The 18,277-nt window shown below is 64.7% G+C and overlaps 3 protein-coding genes across 3 annotated transcripts; 2 read left to right on the top strand and 1 right to left on the bottom strand.

Annotated features, from left to right (window-relative positions):
* The first annotated feature begins 4,915 nt into the window (after nucleotides 1-4,915).
* EMIHUDRAFT_444926 (hypothetical protein) lies at nucleotides 4,916-6,578 on the top strand. Its single transcript, XM_005771639.1, has 2 exons — nucleotides 4,916-4,965; nucleotides 5,045-6,578. Exon 2 carries the CDS (start codon nucleotides 5,058-5,060, stop codon nucleotides 6,333-6,335), a length of 1,278 nt encoding a protein of 425 aa, XP_005771696.1. The 5' UTR covers nucleotides 4,916-4,965; nucleotides 5,045-5,057; the 3' UTR covers nucleotides 6,336-6,578.
* A 286-nt stretch (nucleotides 6,579-6,864) lies between these two features.
* On the top strand, nucleotides 6,865-9,084 carry EMIHUDRAFT_243044 (hypothetical protein; the record flags this gene model as incomplete). The annotated part of the gene is made up of 2 exons (XM_005771638.1): nucleotides 6,865-7,632; nucleotides 7,759-9,084. The coding sequence occupies 2 exons, from the start codon at nucleotides 6,865-6,867 to the stop codon at nucleotides 9,082-9,084; spliced, it is 2,094 nt and encodes a 697-aa protein (XP_005771695.1).
* A 156-nt stretch (nucleotides 9,085-9,240) lies between these two features.
* EMIHUDRAFT_430746 (hypothetical protein) lies at nucleotides 9,241-15,170 on the bottom strand (the record flags this gene model as incomplete). The annotated part of the gene is made up of 15 exons (XM_005771637.1): nucleotides 9,241-10,272; nucleotides 10,347-10,787; nucleotides 10,858-10,879; nucleotides 10,981-11,079; nucleotides 11,151-11,325; nucleotides 11,662-11,826; nucleotides 12,193-12,385; nucleotides 12,420-12,494; nucleotides 12,675-12,752; nucleotides 12,873-12,913; nucleotides 12,994-13,066; nucleotides 13,411-13,609; nucleotides 13,744-13,889; nucleotides 14,126-14,213; nucleotides 14,305-15,170. 15 exons carry the CDS (start codon nucleotides 15,168-15,170, stop codon nucleotides 9,346-9,348), a joined length of 3,588 nt encoding a protein of 1,195 aa, XP_005771694.1. The 3' UTR covers nucleotides 9,241-9,345.
* Between the last annotated feature and the right edge of the window lie 3,107 nt (nucleotides 15,171-18,277).

Here is an 18,277-nt window from a genome sequence, read left to right as displayed (position 1 = left end):
GATCTGCAACAGCCCGCGCGACGCGGCCGGCCAGATGTACGCTGTCTGCGCTGGGAGCCCGCTCGACAGCGAGAAGGAGTGGCTGGAGAAGGGCGTCAAGGGCACAGTCAGCACGCGGACGGCGGCGCTTTACCGAGAGACGCAGCACCGCGTCACCGAGGAGGTGCTCAAGCGGCCGCCCCTTGAGCCCACGTCCACGACACGTCCACGACACGCCCACGACACGCCCACGACACGCCCACGACACGCCCACGACACGCCCACGACACGCACACGACACGCCCACGGCACGCCCACGACACGCCCACGACACGCCCACGACACGCCCACGACACGACACGTCCGTGCCACGTCCATGCCCCGCCCCGCAGGTGCTCAAGCTGCCGCCGATGCACCGCGTCGTGCGCCACTTTCACATCCGGCTGCGCCCGGCCGACGCGAGCGAGTACATGGGCGAGTGGGAGATCATGAGGCGCCTCCGCGTGCAGATGAACGCGGACGCGCGAGGGCGAGGCGCCCTCCTCCTCCTCCTCTCCTCGCGCCGCTCTAGTCGACGACGGCTCATTGCTAACGAATCAGCCAATCAGCCCCTCAGGCGCGCTCCTCATCGCGCTGCTCGCTAAGTTGCAGAAGGCGCGCACCGCCACGGCCACCGCCCCGCCCGCCCCTCGCCGACCAAGCCGCTTCCCCCCTCCGCGCAGCTCCGCCAGCTGATCGTCAGCCCTCGGCTCTACGCGGAGGGTGCGAGCGACGCGCGGCCTCGACGCGCTGCCAGGACACGTCCACGACACGTCCTTGGGACATGTCCTGCAGGCGCGAGCAACGCGCGCGGCGACGCGGCCAGCGCGATTGCGGCCGGCGGCTCGGGCTTCCTCGACGCGCTCGCCAGTCTCGTGGCGGAGATTGCGCCGCGCCACCCGCGCTTCGTCGTCGTGGCCGAGAGCGTGGGCATCCTGCAGATCTGCGTCGCGCTCGTGCGAGCCGCGGTGCCGCTGGAGCGGCACGGGACGATGGCTCCCTCTCCCAGTCCTCCAGTGGTCCATTCGTTCGTGAGGTGCCGCTGGAGTGGCACGGGACGTACGATGGGTCCCTTTTGGGGAAGGGGGGCAATCCCCTTTTAAAGGCCAACTGCCCCTCCCTTGAACCCCCCCCCTTTCCCCTTACCTTCACCCACGGCCCCCTCTTTGGATTTGCCCCCTCCTCCGACTTGCCCCCTTTTTCGCCCAGCCCGACAACGCCTTTGCGGCCGGGGGCCTTGCCCCCCCCCCCCCCCCCCTTCCCTCCCTCCACCGCCGCCCTCACCTCCCCCGCCCCCCTCTCACCGCCGCGCTCGCCGTCCCGCCCTCGCCTCCGCCGCCCTCTCCCAGGCCTTCCTCGGCTGCAAGTCGGGCGTGCTCGGGCTGTCGCTCAAGGCGGGTGGCGTCGGCCTCAACCTGGTTCCGGGCGTCACGGCGATGGTGATGCTCTCGCAGTCCTTCAGCCCCGCAGACACGCGCCAGGCCTTGGACGCGGCCCCACCGGCCCTCTCGAGCGATCTCGGGTGATCTCGGGCGATCTCGGGCGATCTCGGGTGATCTCGGGTGATCTCGCGCCAGGTCGAGAAGCGGATCCACCGGTGCGGACAGACGTCAGAGGCGGCCACCCCCCACCCCCCACCCCCACACTCGCAAGTTGCCGGCGCCCGAGATGGCCCGAGATAACCGAGGCGAACCGAGGCTGCGCGAGATAGGTATCCATCTACCACCTGCTCGCGCGCGGTTCGCCAGACTGGGCGCTGACCAAGGCGCGCGCGACGAGCCCGCGCTAGAGATCACCCGAGATGCACCCGAGATGCACCCGAGATGCACCCGAGATGCACCCGAGATGCACCCGAGATGCACCCGAGATGCACCCGAGATGCACCCGAGATGCACCCCAGATCACCCGAGATCCGCCCGAGATCCGCCCGAGATCGCCCGAGTCAGGTGCACGAGGACAAGCTCGCGCTCGAGGCGGGTGTCGTGAACGACGACTGGAGCGGCGTCTCCGCTGACAAGTGCTGGCGGCAGGCTGGCAGGATCGCCGACCTGTGCGCCGCCGTCGACCCGGCCACAGGCAACCTGATCGAGTCGTCGGAGCCGCCGCCGCCAAGGCAGGGTGGCGCCGCCAAGGCAGACGCGGCGGGGGCAGCGGGAAGCAGCAGCGGTGGCGGCGGTAGCGATAGTCGAGGTGGTGGTGGAGCGGCGGCGGCGGCGGCAGCGCAGCAGCAGCAAGCGCGGGTGCGTGTTCCTGCCGTCGCCCCACCGGCCCCGCCGGCGCGAGTGGTGCCGTCGCGCTTCTTTCCCGTGGCGGTGGATGATGGCGACGACGACGACGACGACGCGTTGGTGGGGCTGCCACCGCCACAGCAGCAGCCGCCTCAGGCTCAGCCAACACCGTTCGCGCCGCCGTTTGCTGCCGCTAAGCCACCGTGCCGATTTGGCGCCAGTTGCTATCAGACCAACCCGGTGCACCTAGCACAGTACTCTCACCCCGCGCGGCAGCAGCCGCTCCCGCCGTGCAAATATGGCGCCAGGTGCTACCAAACCAACCCCGCACATTTGGCCAGGTATTCGCATCCGCCGCGCAGCAAGCGGGATGAGCCTGAGGGTGGGTTTTGAGTATGTGTGTGTTTGAACAGTACGTCTTTTCGTTTGCATAGTAAAGAGTACCACCGACTGTCGTACGTGGTAAAAACACATTCATACAGTAAACGGCTGTCGGCAGCGAGAGGCGAGGGTGACGGGGTAAGGGGGGCTGTGTGGGGCAGCGACCGAGAACCTTGTACTACTTGTACACAATATTCTACGTACGCTCTGAGCCTCTGACTGAGCCGAATCATTTGCTTGGCTCCTGTGCGCCATTATGATGTATCAAGTCAGTCCTCACAACTCCGCCTAACGAAGCTCTGGCTGAGAGCCGCAAACTTCCTTGGCTCGCGCCAAGAGGCGCCTCTGCTTGGCGGTCCGTATTCGCCGAAGCTTCTCGCTTTCCCGTGTGCTCCTGTCAGGAGCCAAGACCTCTTGTGCGAGGTCGTCAAGCTCAAAGATTTGGCACCCTTCCACTTTGCCGTCCTCCCACCAGCCCAACTGCATTGTCTTATCCTTCCGTTGGTCACGCTCACGTCGGGCGACCTGAGCTTCTCACGCGCCTCCTCACGAGTGCACATTGCCCATTCCTCCTGCAGCGACTGAATGAGCGCGCTGGGCGCGCCGTACACTGTCGCAACGCTCGCGCGCGGCGATATTTGCGCCAGCCCGCCTTCCACAGCCACGGTGTCGGTCGGGCAAGGCGTGTTCGCGAGACCCTCGGCGGTGGCGGTGCGCAAGGCGAGCCACGCCTCAAAGCTTGTCCAGAAGCGGGATTGGTAGCCGCGATCGAGGAGGATGAGGACGGCGCAGCCAACGTACAGCGTCGACATGTTCTTCAACATCCGTTTTAACCCTTGTAAAGGCAGGCTTCGCAGAGGGGAAATCTGTACTCTCTTCTGTACTTTGAGGACGGGTACTTACAATATATAACGTCCCCAAAGTACAGCAGAGAGTACAAAAATAGATATGTAGGAAAGCTTGCGTCATCAGAGAATCTCGCGATGGCAGGCCCGATAAGGGGGCCAGCCGGGCGGGCGGGGCGCTGAGCCGGCGGCCGGCGGGCCCTATAAGGGCGTCGGGCCGGAGGACAGCGCAGGCGCTCGATAGGCGGCTGGCAGGCCCGATAAGGGGGCCAGCCGGGCGGGCGGGGCGCTCAACCGGCGGCCGGCGGGCCCGACAAGGGCGCCGGATCGGGGGACAGCGCAGGCGAGAACGCGGGGACGTCTCGCGGGATATGCGCTCAACCGGCGGCCGGCGGGCCCTATGAGGGCGTCGGGCCGGAGGGCAGCGCAAGCGCTCGACCAGCGGCTGGCAGGCCCAATAAGGGGGCCAGCCGGACGGGTGGGGCGCTGAACCGGCGGCCGGCGAGCCCGACAGGGCGCCGGGTCGGGGGATAGCGCAGGAGAACCTCACCTGTTGGGCCTAGGGGCCGCGGAGCCGACAGGATCGCTTGGCGATGGGCCTGTGGCGGCAAGAGCTTCACCATTGCTGCTGTCGGGGAGCAGCAGGGCTACCTGCTAGCCGGGGAGCAGCAGAGCCGACAGGATCGCTACGGCGATGGGCCTGAACAGAAACACCTGGTGCTGGAGAGCAGCAGGGCCGACTGGATCGCTATGGCGATGGCCTGGGGCGGCAACCAGAGGAATCCTTCCTGCGGCCGGGAATCGGCAGGAAACCTCACATGCAGGAACACGACGGAAACTGCTACCGCCAGGGACAGGGCGGTGGAGCAGTGGACCCGTGGCAAACGCGGTAACTGGGCGCAACAGGACCTACTTCCAATGGCGTCCTCAAAGGGCTTCACATAATACCGGACGCGACCGGCCTCGAAGGGTCTTATGGGGATCCGGCCTCCCCGCGTACGGCGAAAACCCTCAATATAAGAGCACCGACCACTCAAGGAAGCAACCCGACTATCGGTAAAACTGCTTGCTGTCACCCGAAAGGGCGACATGATGGTGTTTTGACGCGAGGGCGTGCGAGCGCTGCCGAAGAGGTGCGGAAATCACGAATTACGCCGGGTAAGCGGAATTCAACAAACTACGCCAAGAGCGCCGTCTTGGCACTTTACCGTCATCCCCGCGCCTCACGGCACTCATCTCAGCGCGCATCCCACCGTCCACCCCTGCGCCGCCGTGTGTTTTCTGTGTTTGGGGGGGGTCTTATGGGGATCCGGCCTCCCCGCGTACGGCGAAAACCCTCAATATAAGAGCACCGACCACTCAAGGAAGCAACCCGACTATCGGTAAAACGAACATCATTGCCGCCGATTTCCTTGCAGGACTCAGTCTCAGAAGCAAACCTTGCAGGACTCAGACAGACAGAAGCAAACCACGAGTCAGTTCACCTCACACTCGTGCGCTGCCCGCTCCGCCCGTCGCGCCGCGCCAGGCCGAGAGCGCGCCTCACCGCGTCCCCGCGCCTCACCGCGTCAGGAAGTCAACCACCATGGCGACATTCTCAAAGGTCGTGATGATCGCCGCCGCTGGGGTCGCAAGCGCGTTGCCCGTGAAAGAGGCGGCTTCCGTGTACCATACCTGCGACACGACGAGCGACTGCGCGCAGTACAAAGAGTGCCAGGGCCAGCAGTGCGAGTGCACGTCCGATCCCGCGTACAACCAAGAGCACCCCGGGCGCTGGTTCAAGCCGAATCAGTGCGTCGACAAAGACGTGGGAAGCACTTGCCTGCACATCAACAACATCATCGTGGAGAACAAGTGCGGGTTCGACATCGACATGGTCGGTTTTGGCGGTCCGGAGAACAAGTGCAAGCTCCCGAACGGGAAGAACGAGGGCGACATCCGCGCAGAGGACAGCTGCCAGACGATCAAAGCACACGGCAAGGACAAGCTGCAGAGCGGCACCCAGCAGCACGCCGCCTCGACACGTCTGGCCTGGCGGTTCAGCTGGCAAGGAGACAGCGACCCTGTCCACGGCAACCCAAAGCACTGCGCCGTGGTGGGTCCGGATGGCAAGTGTGCGGTCGTCGGGTCAAAGCTCACGAAGAACACCTTCATTGAGATGAACGTCGGTCTCACCGGGCCCGGCCAGGAGCTGTGCATCGGCGGCGGCGCCACGCAGGGCCAGGTCTCGCCCTCGTTCTCCAACTACCAGGGCTTCAGCATGTCCAGTGAGTACTACGCCACATTTGTTGACGTCGAGACGCCCGCGTGCGAGGACTACGCGGCCAAGTTCGACTACAAGGTCGCGACCTGTCCGAAGGGAGGGACACCCGCGGACTGTCTCAAGGAGGAGAACGTGGACTGCCCAGCTCTCCGCGACGGAGACCCCAACAACTCGCCCGAGCCGAAGCGCCGCATTGACGGTGACTGGAACAACAAGGATCTTTGCCCCGACCTGAACGGCGCCTGCGATGCCTGCATTACCGAGGCTCCGAACCTCCCCTCGCTGGCAGCGATGGGCCTGCATCCGATGGCATGCGATAAATTCAAGTATCCCGACGAGAAGATCCGGCGGATCTACGAGGCAAGCAAGTGCGTCGATCCGGTTAGCGGCCAGTGGGAGGTTGGCTTCTGTGGCCAGGACGACAAGAAGGTGGTCAACTTCTGGTGCGGCAGCCCTCTGGGCGATGCTTCGAGCCGCGACGCGTGGACGAAGTCCATCCAGCCGAACCACCAGGTGGCTGCTGGAAGCCTGCACGGCTGCCGGCAGAAGAAGGTGGACCTGCACGTCGTCACCTGTCCGAGCGGCGACTGGCAGATTTGAGAGCAGCAAACGGCGCAGGCGGCAGCCCCCTAGGATCGCACCTGTCTTCTGCGTTTTGCTTTGTCTACTGCGAGAGAGAGAGAGCGAGACCCATGGCTTCCGGGACGGCCCGGGTAAGTGTCCATGCCTGGTGTGTCTTGTTCAGTACGGTGTCTACGTATTAGTGATGTGCGCGCCCGTCTCCTGCTGTCTGTCTGGTCATGAGTGTACGTTCGTTCTCGTGTCTCCGACGATGTACCGTAGAGAGAGAGAGAGAGAGAGAGAGAGAGAGAGAGAGAGAGAGAGAGAGAGAGAGAGAGAGAGAGAGAGAGAGAGAGAGAGAGAAAGAGCAGCCCCCGCTGCCTTGGAGCACCTGGCGGCCGGCAAGTAAGTAAGTGAAGGGGCGTGAAAAACAGTCAGTCTTTCTCGGATAGGATGACACCGCTCGGCGCGGGCGCTGGGGTGGGACGAGTATCCAGTGCTCAAGTGCTCAAGTTAGACAAAAAAACGCCCAACCACTGACGGCACTCATCCACACCTCTGGCCATCGATGGCCTCTGGGCTGTGCAGTGACAAGGCAGTGGCGCTTGTGGGCGACTTCGACGAGTCGACGCCGCTTATGGGCGATCGCGTCTACATCCACTCGCTGGTGTCCAAGCACGAGCTCAACGGCAAAGCCGCTATCGTGCTGAGCGAGCCCAATGCTGACGGCCGTGTCGCTGTGCAGCTGCGTGAGAGTGACGCCAAGCTGCTTTTGAAGCCGAGCAACCTGACAAAGGTTGAGGGCTATCCAGCGGAGGAGCTGCTCAATGTTTTTGACGATGAGACTCAGCGCGCTCTCAAACCGCCGCAGAAGAAGGAGCTCTCCAAGCTGCTAAAGGCGATTCCGGTCTCGAAGCAGCTGTTCGGCGAGGTGGGCGAACGGGCCCGCAACGATGCCGCGCGGAGCGGAGGGCCCGTCGATGAGAGCACCTTCCGCGCGCAGCTCCAGCACTTCACCTGGGGGCTATTTGCCGACTGGGATGCAGAGCTCTGGGAGAATGTTTTGCTGGCCGGTGGTGCCGTCCTCGGAAGCCTCCTCCCAGCACCGCCTGACTACAAGGACCTGAGGCCCCTCGATGGCAACGGCGGCGCCTCGTGGTGTGAGTTCGACCTCTACCACCAGCGCAAGCGGCGAGCTAGCGACGAGCCGCCGCGCTCGCTTCAGCAGTACTTTCGAGGGACCCGCTGGCCGACGGCAGACATCGACCTCTTTGTCTACGGTCTCGACGCAGACGCTGCACAGAAGAAGCTGCTCGCCATCCTCGCGCGGCTGCAGGTGCAGTAGTGCACCCATCCCTCCTTCGCCCACACACGGCGCGGTTTTTGTTCCACCTGCCTGCACACATAACCCATCCGACCATGCCGATCACGCTCGCGCCGCACCCCTTACCACCGCACGCAGCGCACCATCATCAAGCGGTGCGGCGTGATGAACGACGTCTGCTTCGTCAAGACGCCCAACACGGTGACCGTCGGCTGCGGACTCATCGGCCGCACGTTCCAAGTGATCCTGCGGCTGTACGAGAGCAAGGCCGACGTCCTGAACGGCTTTGACATCGACTGCTGCTGCGTTGGCTACGACGGGACGCAGGCGCTCATCACCCCGCGCTGCATCACGGCGCTGCGCACGCGCATCAACACGGTCAACCTCGAGATTCGAGGCGAGTCGTACGAGTGCCGCTTGCTCAAGTACGTCGAGCGCGGCTTCGCCATCGGCATCCCGCTTCTCGACGCGTCGCGCATTGACCGCGAGCACCTCACCCTCAAGATGGAGAAGCACGAGTGGTACGACGGCGAGAGCCTGACCAGCGGCGACTGGGCAAAGTGGGGCGAGTCCGAGGGACTAGAGCGGCTGCTGATGGCGATCAGCATTGCTCGCCAGAGCGGTGGCGTGATTGAGCGCGCCTTCCCCGGCCGTCAGCGCGGCGGGACTGGCCGCGAGCGCACGCTGCAGATGAAGCTCGTGCCGTACCCGCGGGGGCCGGGCGGCTTTGGTGCTATCCGCGACAGCTACCCCTCGCACGACAAGGCTGGCAACCCCATCTGGCCCGCGACGACGAAGCTGGAGGCGATCCGCCGCTCCGAGAAGCCGTTTGAGGTGGCGTGGCTCGAGGGCAACATGCCTCGCAAGCCGCTGACGTGGGACGCGTGGTCGAAGAAGGCGTACCTGGGCGCAGAGCGCCGGGCGAGCTACGGGTACGACCCGGCGCAGTACCGCAAGGAGCGCGAGGAGCGTGAGGCACGCGAAAAGGCGAAGCGTGCCGAGGAGATTGAGAGCGCGCGCAGGGAGGCGGCGGCCGAGGCGGCAGCGGAAGCGGCCGACGCGCGCGCACAGATTGAGGTGATCGAGAAGCAGGCGGCCGAGAGCCAGGCCGAGCTCAAGCGTGCAAAGAAGGAGACGGAGGCAAAGGCGCGGCAGGCGTCCGCCGAGAAGAAGATTGCAGAGGCGAAGCTCGCCAAGGCGCGCGAGGATAAGGCGCGGCTCGAGGAGGCGGCCGAGGAGGAGAAGGGGCGCGTGGAGGTTGAGCTCTTGCGCACCCGGAGGGCGAAGGAGGAGCTCGAGATGGCCGCTGATGAGCAGCTCTGCTGCGTCTGCATGGACCGGCCCAAGATGGTCATGTTTGAGCCGTGCCGTCACGTCTCGGTCTGCAAGCAGTGCGCGCCTCGCATCGCCCAGTGCCCGCTCTGCAAAACGGACGCCGCGCGAAAGGTGGTCGTGTACCTCTAAATGCGGAGCGAGCGCCTTTGCCCTACCTGGCTGCGACCTAGCGGCATGACCTACGCCGCAGTTGTGGGGACGCTACCGCGGTTTTGCGCGCCTGCTCTCCACGCACGCTGTCCTCTCCGCGGCGGTCCGTCGCTGCTCTGCGGGCCCTCTTCTCTCTGTGTTTTGCCATACGTCAGTACCTGCATAGTACGCACTGTAGGGGGCTCCAACCCGACTCTCTCCACTCTGTAAGAAGACTCTCCGCCCGTGTCCACACACACACTACTTTGCCTCGAGCCGTAGCCTCGGCACGATGTTCATCGACTGCAGCTCCTGGAAGAGGAGCTTGCAGGCGTACGGGATCTCTAGCTGCTGCAGGTGGTCGCGCGAGCGGCACGGCTGGCACCACTGCGGCCGCGCTATCAAGCCGCACTTTGAGCAGACGTGCACGCGGAAGCCGTCCGACGAGGTCATCAGCCGCTCGTTGAGCAGCATCGACGCGCCGTACCCGATGAGGCAGTCGCGCTCCATCTCTCCCAGCCGCAGGCCGCCCTCGCGCGAGCGCCCCTCGGTCGGCTGGCGCGTGAGCACCTGCCTCGGGCCGCGCGCGCGCGCGTGCATCTTGTCGATGACCATGTGCTTGAGCTTCTGGTAGTAGATTGGCCCGCAAAAGATGTATGCGGAGAGCGGCTCGCCGCTCAGCCCCGAGGTCATGAAGTCCTTGCCGAGGTAGTGGAAGCCGTGCCGCACGAGCACCTTTGAGCACGAGTCGACCGAGTCGCCGCCAAAGGCGGTGCCGAACCGGATCTGCCCGTCGAGCACGCCCGCCTTGCCCGCGAGGAGCTCGATCATCTTGCCGACGGTCATGCGCGACGGGAAGCCGTGCGGGTTCATGATGATGTCGGGGCAGATGCCGTGGTCGCTGAACGGCATGTCCTCTTGCGCCACCACGCGCCCGACGACGCCCTTCTGCCCGTGGCGCGACGAGAACTTGTCGCCGAGCTCCGGCCGGCGCGTCGAGCGGATGCGCAGCTTGATGAGGTGCGTGTCATTCTTGTTGCCGGAGAGCATCACCTTGTCGACGTAGGTGTGGTCGTGGCCGTGCGGGCCCTTGTACGTGAGCGGCGTCGGCCGGTACGCGGCGGGCGGCAGGTCCGCCTCCCCGCCGGGCTGGTCCTCGCGCGTGTTGTTTGGCGTCACCTTGTTGACCTAACGGGGAGGCGCAGCGGAGGTCCTGCGAAAGTGCGGAGAGGGCGCGGGTGGTTTGGCGTCCGCTCGCTGACCAGCACGTCGCCGGGCGCGAGCCGCTCGCCGACACCGCAGATGCCGTCCTCCTCGAGCACGCGGTACCGCTGCAGGTTTGGCGACGGCCGCGGCTTGTGCCTGCCCGTGCCGGCGGCCGGCTCGGCGGGCGCGGCCGGCGGCGGCGCGGTGCGCTCCGAGGCGCCGTTGGGGAACTTTTTGAGCGGGCAGGTGAACTTTTTGAGCACCATGCAGCGGCCGAGCCCGCGGTCGAGCGAGGCGCCGTTCAGCATGAGCGCGTCCTCGATGTCGTACCCCGAGTAGGACATGACGGCGACCGACATGTTTTGGCCGGCGGGCAGCTTGTTGAAGCCGGTGAGGTCGATGGTGCGCGTCTTGACCATCGGCTTGTGCGGGTAGATGAGGAGGTAGAGGATGGTGTCGATCCGCTCCGACTGGTTGTACGCGATCGAGCCCATCGCCTATCTCGGACGATCTCAGCCGATCTCGGCTGATCTCGGACGATCTCGGCGATCTCAGCCGATCTCGGACGATCTCGGCGTTCTCGGCCGATCTCGGTCGATCTCGGCCAATCTCGGCCGATCTCGGCCGATCTCTCGGCTCGGGGAGGGGGGGCGGGGCCGCAGGCAGGCGGCCTGCTTGCCCATCGCGCACTGGTACGTGTTCCGCGGCGACTGGTTGTGGTGCGGGTACGGGATCAGCCCGGCACACACGCCGAGGATGGTCAGCGGGTCGATCTCGAGGTGCGAGTACCTGTGCGACGGCTCAGAGACGGCTCCGAGAAGGGTGCGAGGGTGGGTGGCGGTGTCGAGGCGAGGCAGTACGGCGCGGCTCGCGGCGGCGTCGCGCGCAGCTCGGCCTCGCGGACGGCGATCTCCGCCGAGTTCTCCTCGTTGACGTCGAGGTACTCGACGATGCCCTCCTTGACAAAGTCCGCAAACTCGCGCTTGCCGGCGGCCAGCTCGTCCATGTGCCTACGGGGTGGCGAGCGTGTCACGGCTGCGAGGCGCGGTGGCCGTCGGCTGTATGCCGCTGAGCCTCGGGGAGATGTGGGGAGATGTGGGGAGATGTGGGGAGGTATGGGGAGGTATGGCTGTGAGCCGCTGCTCGAGGAGTGTGCTAGGAAGTGTCTAGGAAGTGTCTAGGAAGTGTGCCGCTGCTCGAGGAGTGTGCTAGGAAGTGTCTAGGAAGTGTCTAGGAAGTGTGCCGCTGCTCGAGGAGGGTGCTAGGAAGTGTCTAGGAAGTGTCTAGGAAGTGTGCCGCTGCTCGAGGAGGGTGCTAGGAAGTGTCTAGGAAGTGTCTAGGAAGTGTGCCGCTGCTCGAGGAGGATGCGACCGTTGTCGACCACGAGCAGCGGCCGGCAGACTCGCCCGCTGTCGGACGCGATGTTGACACAGCGGTGGGTCGGGTGCAGCTGCACGGACACAAACTCGCGCAGCACGGCGGCACGGCGCAGCTGGCGCATCGTGAGCAGGAGCTGCTCCGGACGGCGGTGCACGCCTGGAGGACGACGGGCAGCCGAGGGCGGGAGTGCGGTCACGGGCAGCCGAGCAGCGTACGCGGGGCCCCTTCATGAAGGCGAGGGGGGGGTGCGGGTGAAGTGGGCGCGGCTGCAGCGGCACACAGCGGCAACACGGCCGAGTGTCGTCGGGAGCGGTCGTGGGAGTACAAGGAGCGAACGTGTGCTCCGCAGCTAGGGCCCGGGGCGTGGGGAGATGTGGGGAGATATGGGGCGTGTTGTGTGCTCCGCAGCTAGGGGTGCACGCCGAGGATGAGCCCATTGAGAAACACCTGCATGGGGAGAGAGGGGGGGAGAGAGGGGGAGAGGTGGGGAGAGAGGGGGAGATGGCTGCAGCCCATTGAGACACACCAGGTGCGCGCCGCGCGTGTACAGGTCGTCGGCGCAGAGCAAGTGCAAGTCTTCGACGCCGAGGTTGAAGCAGAGGCGGCGGATCGGCTCCTCCTCGTCGTCCGTGGTGACGTGGGCGGAGAGGGCGAGGTTCTTGACCAGCCCGCACGCCTCCCCCTCGGGCGTGTCGGACGGGCAGAGCATCCCCCACTACAGTCCGTCGTGTCGTGGACGAGTCATGGACGTGTCTCGGCTGGCGGCGGCGAGCACGCCGCCGCCCGCGCGCCTGCGAGGGCTGCAGCGAGCGCGGGCCGGACACCTACATGGGGAGATATGGGGAGATATGGGGAGATATGGGGAGATATGGGGAGATATGGGGAGATATGGGGAGATGTGGGGAGATGTGGGGAGATGTGGGGAGATGTGGGGAGATGTGGGGAGATGTGGGGAGATGTGGGGAGATGTGGGGAGATGGCTGCAGCGAGCGCGGGCCGGGCACCTTTCGCGTCTTTTCGAACTGCGACATGATGCGCGTCATCATGCCGAGCGCGGAGATGAAGGAGAGGCGCGAGAGCACCTGCGTGGCGCCGGAGATGTGGGGAGATGTGGGGCGATGTGGGGAGATGTGGGGAGATGTGGGGAGATGTGGGGAGATGTGGGGAGATGTGGGGAGAGATGGCGAGAGCGCCTGCGTGACGCCGGAGCGCTCCATCTTGAAGCGCTTGACCGACCAGTTCCCTACGGCGCAGCGTCGTCCAGGACACACTGTCACGGGGCCGTGCCGGGGGCGTGCTCTCTTGAAGCGCGCTCGGCGCGACGCTCGCCCGACGAGATGGCGGAGACGAACCCATTGGTGAGGATGTCCTCGCGCACCATCCGCGTGATGTCCCACTCGTCCCGCCGCGTAGACACCTGCACGACAGCAGGCGCACCAACTCGTCGTCTCTCAACTCGTCGTCTCCTCGCAAGAGTCCATCTCCCCCCCCCCCCCCCCTCTCTCTCCCCCGTCTCGCCTTTGACAGCTCGTGCGTGGCGAGGCGGCGCAGCTCGGCACACAGCTTCTTGAAGAGGTCCTATCATGTATCATACTGTTCTCATGTCGCACAGCTTCTGGAAGAGGCGTCATATTATTATTATAGAGGTATCATACTATTATTATATTGCACAGCTTCTGGAAGAGGTCCTATTCCGCGTCGAGTTGCGCGGCTCCTTCCACACGCACCTCACGTCTCGACCGGCGCAGAGGCTTGCTCGAGATACGGGGAGATACGGGGAGATATGGGGAGATCTGGGGAGATCTGGGGAGATCTGGATCTCTCGAGGCGCGCCTCGAAGAGGAGAGAGAGCAGCTGCCCGGCCAGCTCGAGCCGCTTGTTGCCGTAGTAGTCCATGTCGTCCATGCAGGCGGGGTCGTGCTGCGCCTGCACAACACGCCTCGGGCAGGTCATGGACGTGTCGCGGACATGTCGGTCCTCCGCCGGCGGGGTGCTGCGCCGAGATCATCCGGCGCAGCATCTGCGCGACGAACACCATCTTCGGCCAAAAGTTGTAGTCGACCACCTAGACACTTCCTAGACACTTCCGAGACACTTCCTGACATCTTCGGCCAAAACTTGTCCTCGACCACCGGGACGTGCGCGAGCAGCACGTGCGCCAGCAGCTCGCGCGTCTCCTGTGAGCAGCAGGAAGTGTCTAGGGAGTGTCGAGGGAGTGTCTAGGAAGTGCGCCTGTGAGATCTGGGGAGATCGAGATCTGGGGAGATATGGGCAGCTCGCGCGACTCCCGCCAGGAGAAGAGATGCGGCGGCGGGGTCAGAAGCAGACAGCTGTGACCAGCGCGACAACAGATCGCGCGACTCGGCTGCCATATCTCGGCTGCCATATCTCGGCTGCCATCTCGGCTGCCATCTCGGCTGCTCTCCTCGAGCCGCGAGCGGCGCGGCGTGCGCACGTCTCCGCGAGGGCCGGACCGAATCTTGCGCGAGATCCACTCGAGCGCCTTTGCCTGCGAGAAGATGCCGAGGTGAGAATAGGACTTACTACAGTAGTAGTAGTAGTAGTAGTAGTAGTAGTAGTAGTAGTAGTAGTAGTAGTAGTAGTGCCTGCGAGAAGATGCCGAGCTTGGCGCACTCGTGCAGCGACGCGGAGATGGCGTGCGCAAAGCGAGGCTCCGAGCCGACCAGCTGCACCACCTCCTGGTCCGAGGTGAGGCCCATGGCGCGCAGGAGGACGACGACGGGGATGTCGTCGCCGAAGGTGTTGTGCCGCACCGCGAAGAGGCCGTTCTTGCAGATGATGTGTGTCTTGCTCTTCCGCTCGTGCGTCGACGACGTGACCGCCGAGGTGATGTTGCCCTTTGTGTCCCAGCCGACGATGATCCGGTTCTTGCTGAGCTGCTCCTGGATCAGGATGACCTTCTCCTGCCCCTTGACGATGAAGTAGCCGCCCGGGTCGACGGGGCACTCGCCCATTGAAGCGAGCTCCCGCTCCGACCGACCGTGCAGCATGCACTTCGATGAGCGCAGCATCACCGGCATCCGGCCGACGACCAAGCCGCGCCGCAGCTTGCGCGCAGCGCCGACGGTGTACTCGACGTCCACCTTGATGGGCGCGGAGTAGGTGATGTCGCGCAGCCGGCACTCCTGCGGCGTGAACCGGTCCGACTTCCACGTCCGCTCCGAGTGGAACTCCTGGTCGGACGGCTCGCCGAGCGACACGTTGACAAAGCGGAGGTAAAAGTTGGGGTCGGCGTCGCATGTGACGAGCTCGTTCGCCTTGACGATCTGCTGCATCTCGATCCCCACCAGGTGGTTGTACGAGTCCAGGTGCTGCTTCACCAGCCCGCGAACCTTGAGGAACGCGGGAAGCAGCAACCACTTGTCGGCGACCGAGTCGACGGGAGCCTCGAGCGACGGCCCGCCGAGCAGCGCCGCGCGGGTCTCCTCGTCCTGCCCGTGCAGCGCCGCGTCGGCCTGCGCGCGAAGCGCCTCCGCCATCGGAGGCGCTCGCTCAGCGGCTGCGAGGCTCTCGCAACGAGCCGGGCAACGAGCGGCGACGGCGAGGGCCCCAAAGGGAGAATTTGCGCTCGTATCGCTGGTCCGAGTGAGCAGGCGAGGGACGACGGCGCGAGGGCCCCAAAAGGAGGATTTGCTCGCCACGAGAATTTTACAACTAAACTCCCTCGCACAACACTGGGCACGGGACTGGCGCGCACTGGCACTGGCACTAACACAGGTGACAGGAAACTAGATAGAATTTATTTGCGACTCTCTGTCGTCATCATCTATCTGTCTAGCGTCCACCCATACCGCGTTGGTGTCCAGTCCGAGCCTGGCTGTTCTTCACCTTTCTACCTAACCTAACCTGTCGGCAGCGGGCCCTCGCGCCGCGCTCTCCGACTCTCCGCCCGCCAAGCGGGCCTCCTCCGCCGACTCGTCCGGCTATGACACCGATCTGCCGGACGAGGTGCAGCAGGACGCCTATACTGTCTTGAGCACTTGAGCACTGGATAGGGTCGATTCCGCGTGGTACGGGACCCCTCGATCGTCTCGCCCTCCCTCACTGGAGTGTTCATTGGGGGGGGTCATAACAAACACGGTACAGGATCGAGGTGCACGCTGCCGAAGCAGTGTCGTCCCCCCTCTCCTCGACGGTGATGGCGGTGTGACCGATCGAGCTATACAAGAGGAGCTTGTTCAGCAGGATCAGGGGTGGGCCGAGCACAGTTCTCACTTCCTCAGTGGGTGAGCTTCAGACCTCGGGCCTGCCTCCCCCCTCACCCTTCGGCTCGTGTGGGTTCGAAAACCACCGCCGGGATGGAGGCTTCCTGCTTCCATCTTGAGAGACAGCGCCGCGCATCACCTGTATCAGAGGTTCAGAGCGTCGGGGATGGTGGGCACTGTGTGCACTTTTGTTGTGTGGAGGAGGCCAGAGCGCAGAGGGGGGGGGGGGGGGGGGTTCACCCGGGCGGTAAAATTTCCAAAGCAACTTGGGGGCGTACGTGTGCATTGTTTGCTAGGGTAGACCCCCCCCGCCCATCCGGTTAATTGTCAAAATTCCTGTTGTGCAGAGGGGAGAGGGCTCGGACGGAGCGCGTGGCGGGAGAGGGCAGGGAATGGGCGTGGGGGAGGGAGGGGGGGCTCAGCCGTGCAAAAAGCATCAATTAATAATGTTAATGAAGAGATATTGCTCGGCCGTTCATGAAGTCCGTCTCGATCTGGAGGAGACGGGTAAAGTTTTGAGGACCAGACCACGTTCACATTGTCGTAGCCGGAGAGGATGTTGACCTTTAGCTCTTGGAAGCCAGCCTTCCGCTTTGGGTTTCCCCCCCCCAAACCATTGGGCCAACTTTTACCGAATGCCAAAGTTGCATTTTACCATTCGGGCAAATTCGACGATCGGACGCGGATCCGCCGTGCGAGTTGCAGACCCGGAGGAGGCCGACCCAGCTCATCCCCAGAGAGGCCACATGCCCAAGGGGCAGCCATGTGGGGCCTTTTGGCCAAACTTTTACCACCTCATTTCCCCTGCAGGAGGCGGTCCGCAGGGTCTGCGGCGCGCTCGGCTTAGGGAGCAGTTCGATCGACGCGGCGGTGGCGGCGGGCGAGCTGCTCGAGCTGCTCGAGAGCTTGCCGCGAGAGGCGGTCGAAGCCTCCGTACCGTGCGAGGAAGATTTTGTTGTGAAGTGTCCGAGCGGTCCCGAGCGGTCCCGAGCCGTCCCGAGCGGTCCCGAGGGACCCGAGGGACCCGAGCGGCGCCCGGGGCGGCCCGAGCCGTCCCGAGCCGTCCCGAGCCGTCCCGAGCGGTCCCGAGCCGTCCCGAGCTGTCCCAACGGCCTAGATGCTAAAATTCGACCGGCGGGGGCGCGGCGCTTGGGCCAGCTTCCTGCAGGCGCGGATCAAGCCATGGGAGTATGGTCTTGGGGACAAGGCTTACGTCGGGCAGCGGCAGATCATCACAGAATGGAGGGCCGGAACCTGTCCCTCGAGAAACAACGGTTCAACAAGACGGTGCAGCACTACCGTGGGCGTGTGGAGCACCTCATTGGCCAGGTAGTGGACAACCGTATGGCTCTGTGCACTACGTGGCGTGGCTCGTGCATTCCTTTTCCCTGTTTCTTGTATTGTGAATCGAGGTCTGTGCTTGCTTGTGCGTCTTGCGGTGTGTTTTTGTGTGAATCGAGCTTCTCGAAAGGCGGCGCTTCTTGAGTGATTTAACGAGGCCAAAAAATGGCTGCTCTCTCCGTCGAGGCGCCTCGAACGAAGCCTCCATACCCTGCTGACTGAAGCCGCATCGCCCGCCCACTCCTTACCAAAGCCACCGCACCCACCCTAGGCGCGCTTGCGCGAATCGTCTGGAACGATGAACGGGGAGCCCCGCTGTTGCGGCTGCTGCTGCGGGATGGCTACCGGACTGAAGGCGCGACCGCGCACATGGCCAGCCGCCACCGTAGCCGTTTCCACCGGCACCGCAACCGCCCCACCGCCCCAAGCCGGCGCCGCTCCCACCGCCGGCCGCCGCCGCCGCCACCGTCTCCCTTGGCGCTGCGTCGCCGCCGCCGCCGCACCGCCTCAACCTCGCCCTACCCTCGCTCTGCAGTGGTACCTCGGCGTGTTCCTCGTCCTCTCGATCCTCGGCATCCTCAGCTTCGTCCCAAACTTCGGCAACACCGGCTACCTCTTCGTCATGGACGAGGCTGTCGACGAGGCCAACAAGTACTGCGCGGGCGACGTCAAGTATCTGACCATCGACGACGTCCTCGGGCTCGACCGCGGTCAAGACACTTGCCCCCAGGCGTGCAAGTGCGACGGCAAGCCGTGCGACTTCGACGAGATCTCCACCCTCTGGGAGGCTGAGGCCGGGTTCGGGTTCGCACTCCTCGTCCTCACGATCCTCACGTACGCCGTGGCCTTCACCGGAGCCCTCCAAGAGTCGCCGGCTCTGCTCAAGCCCTTCGTCTACATCATGCCTGCGCTGATGGGTCTGGGGCTCATCACTGGCATCCTGGCCGCCGTCGCCGACACCCACAATCCTGAAAGCGGGGGGTGATGTACGACCCGCCGGACGATTGGAAGTGCTCGCTGAACTCTCAGAGCCGTTTTAT

This window comes from Emiliania huxleyi, assembly GCF_000372725.1.
Source record: "Emiliania huxleyi CCMP1516 unplaced genomic scaffold EMIHUscaffold_376, whole genome shotgun sequence".
Taxonomy (NCBI): Eukaryota; Haptophyta; order Isochrysidales; family Noelaerhabdaceae; genus Emiliania; species Emiliania huxleyi.
The sequence above is the reverse complement of the archived record's forward strand: the minus strand, read 5'-3'. Positions and strand labels throughout refer to the sequence as shown.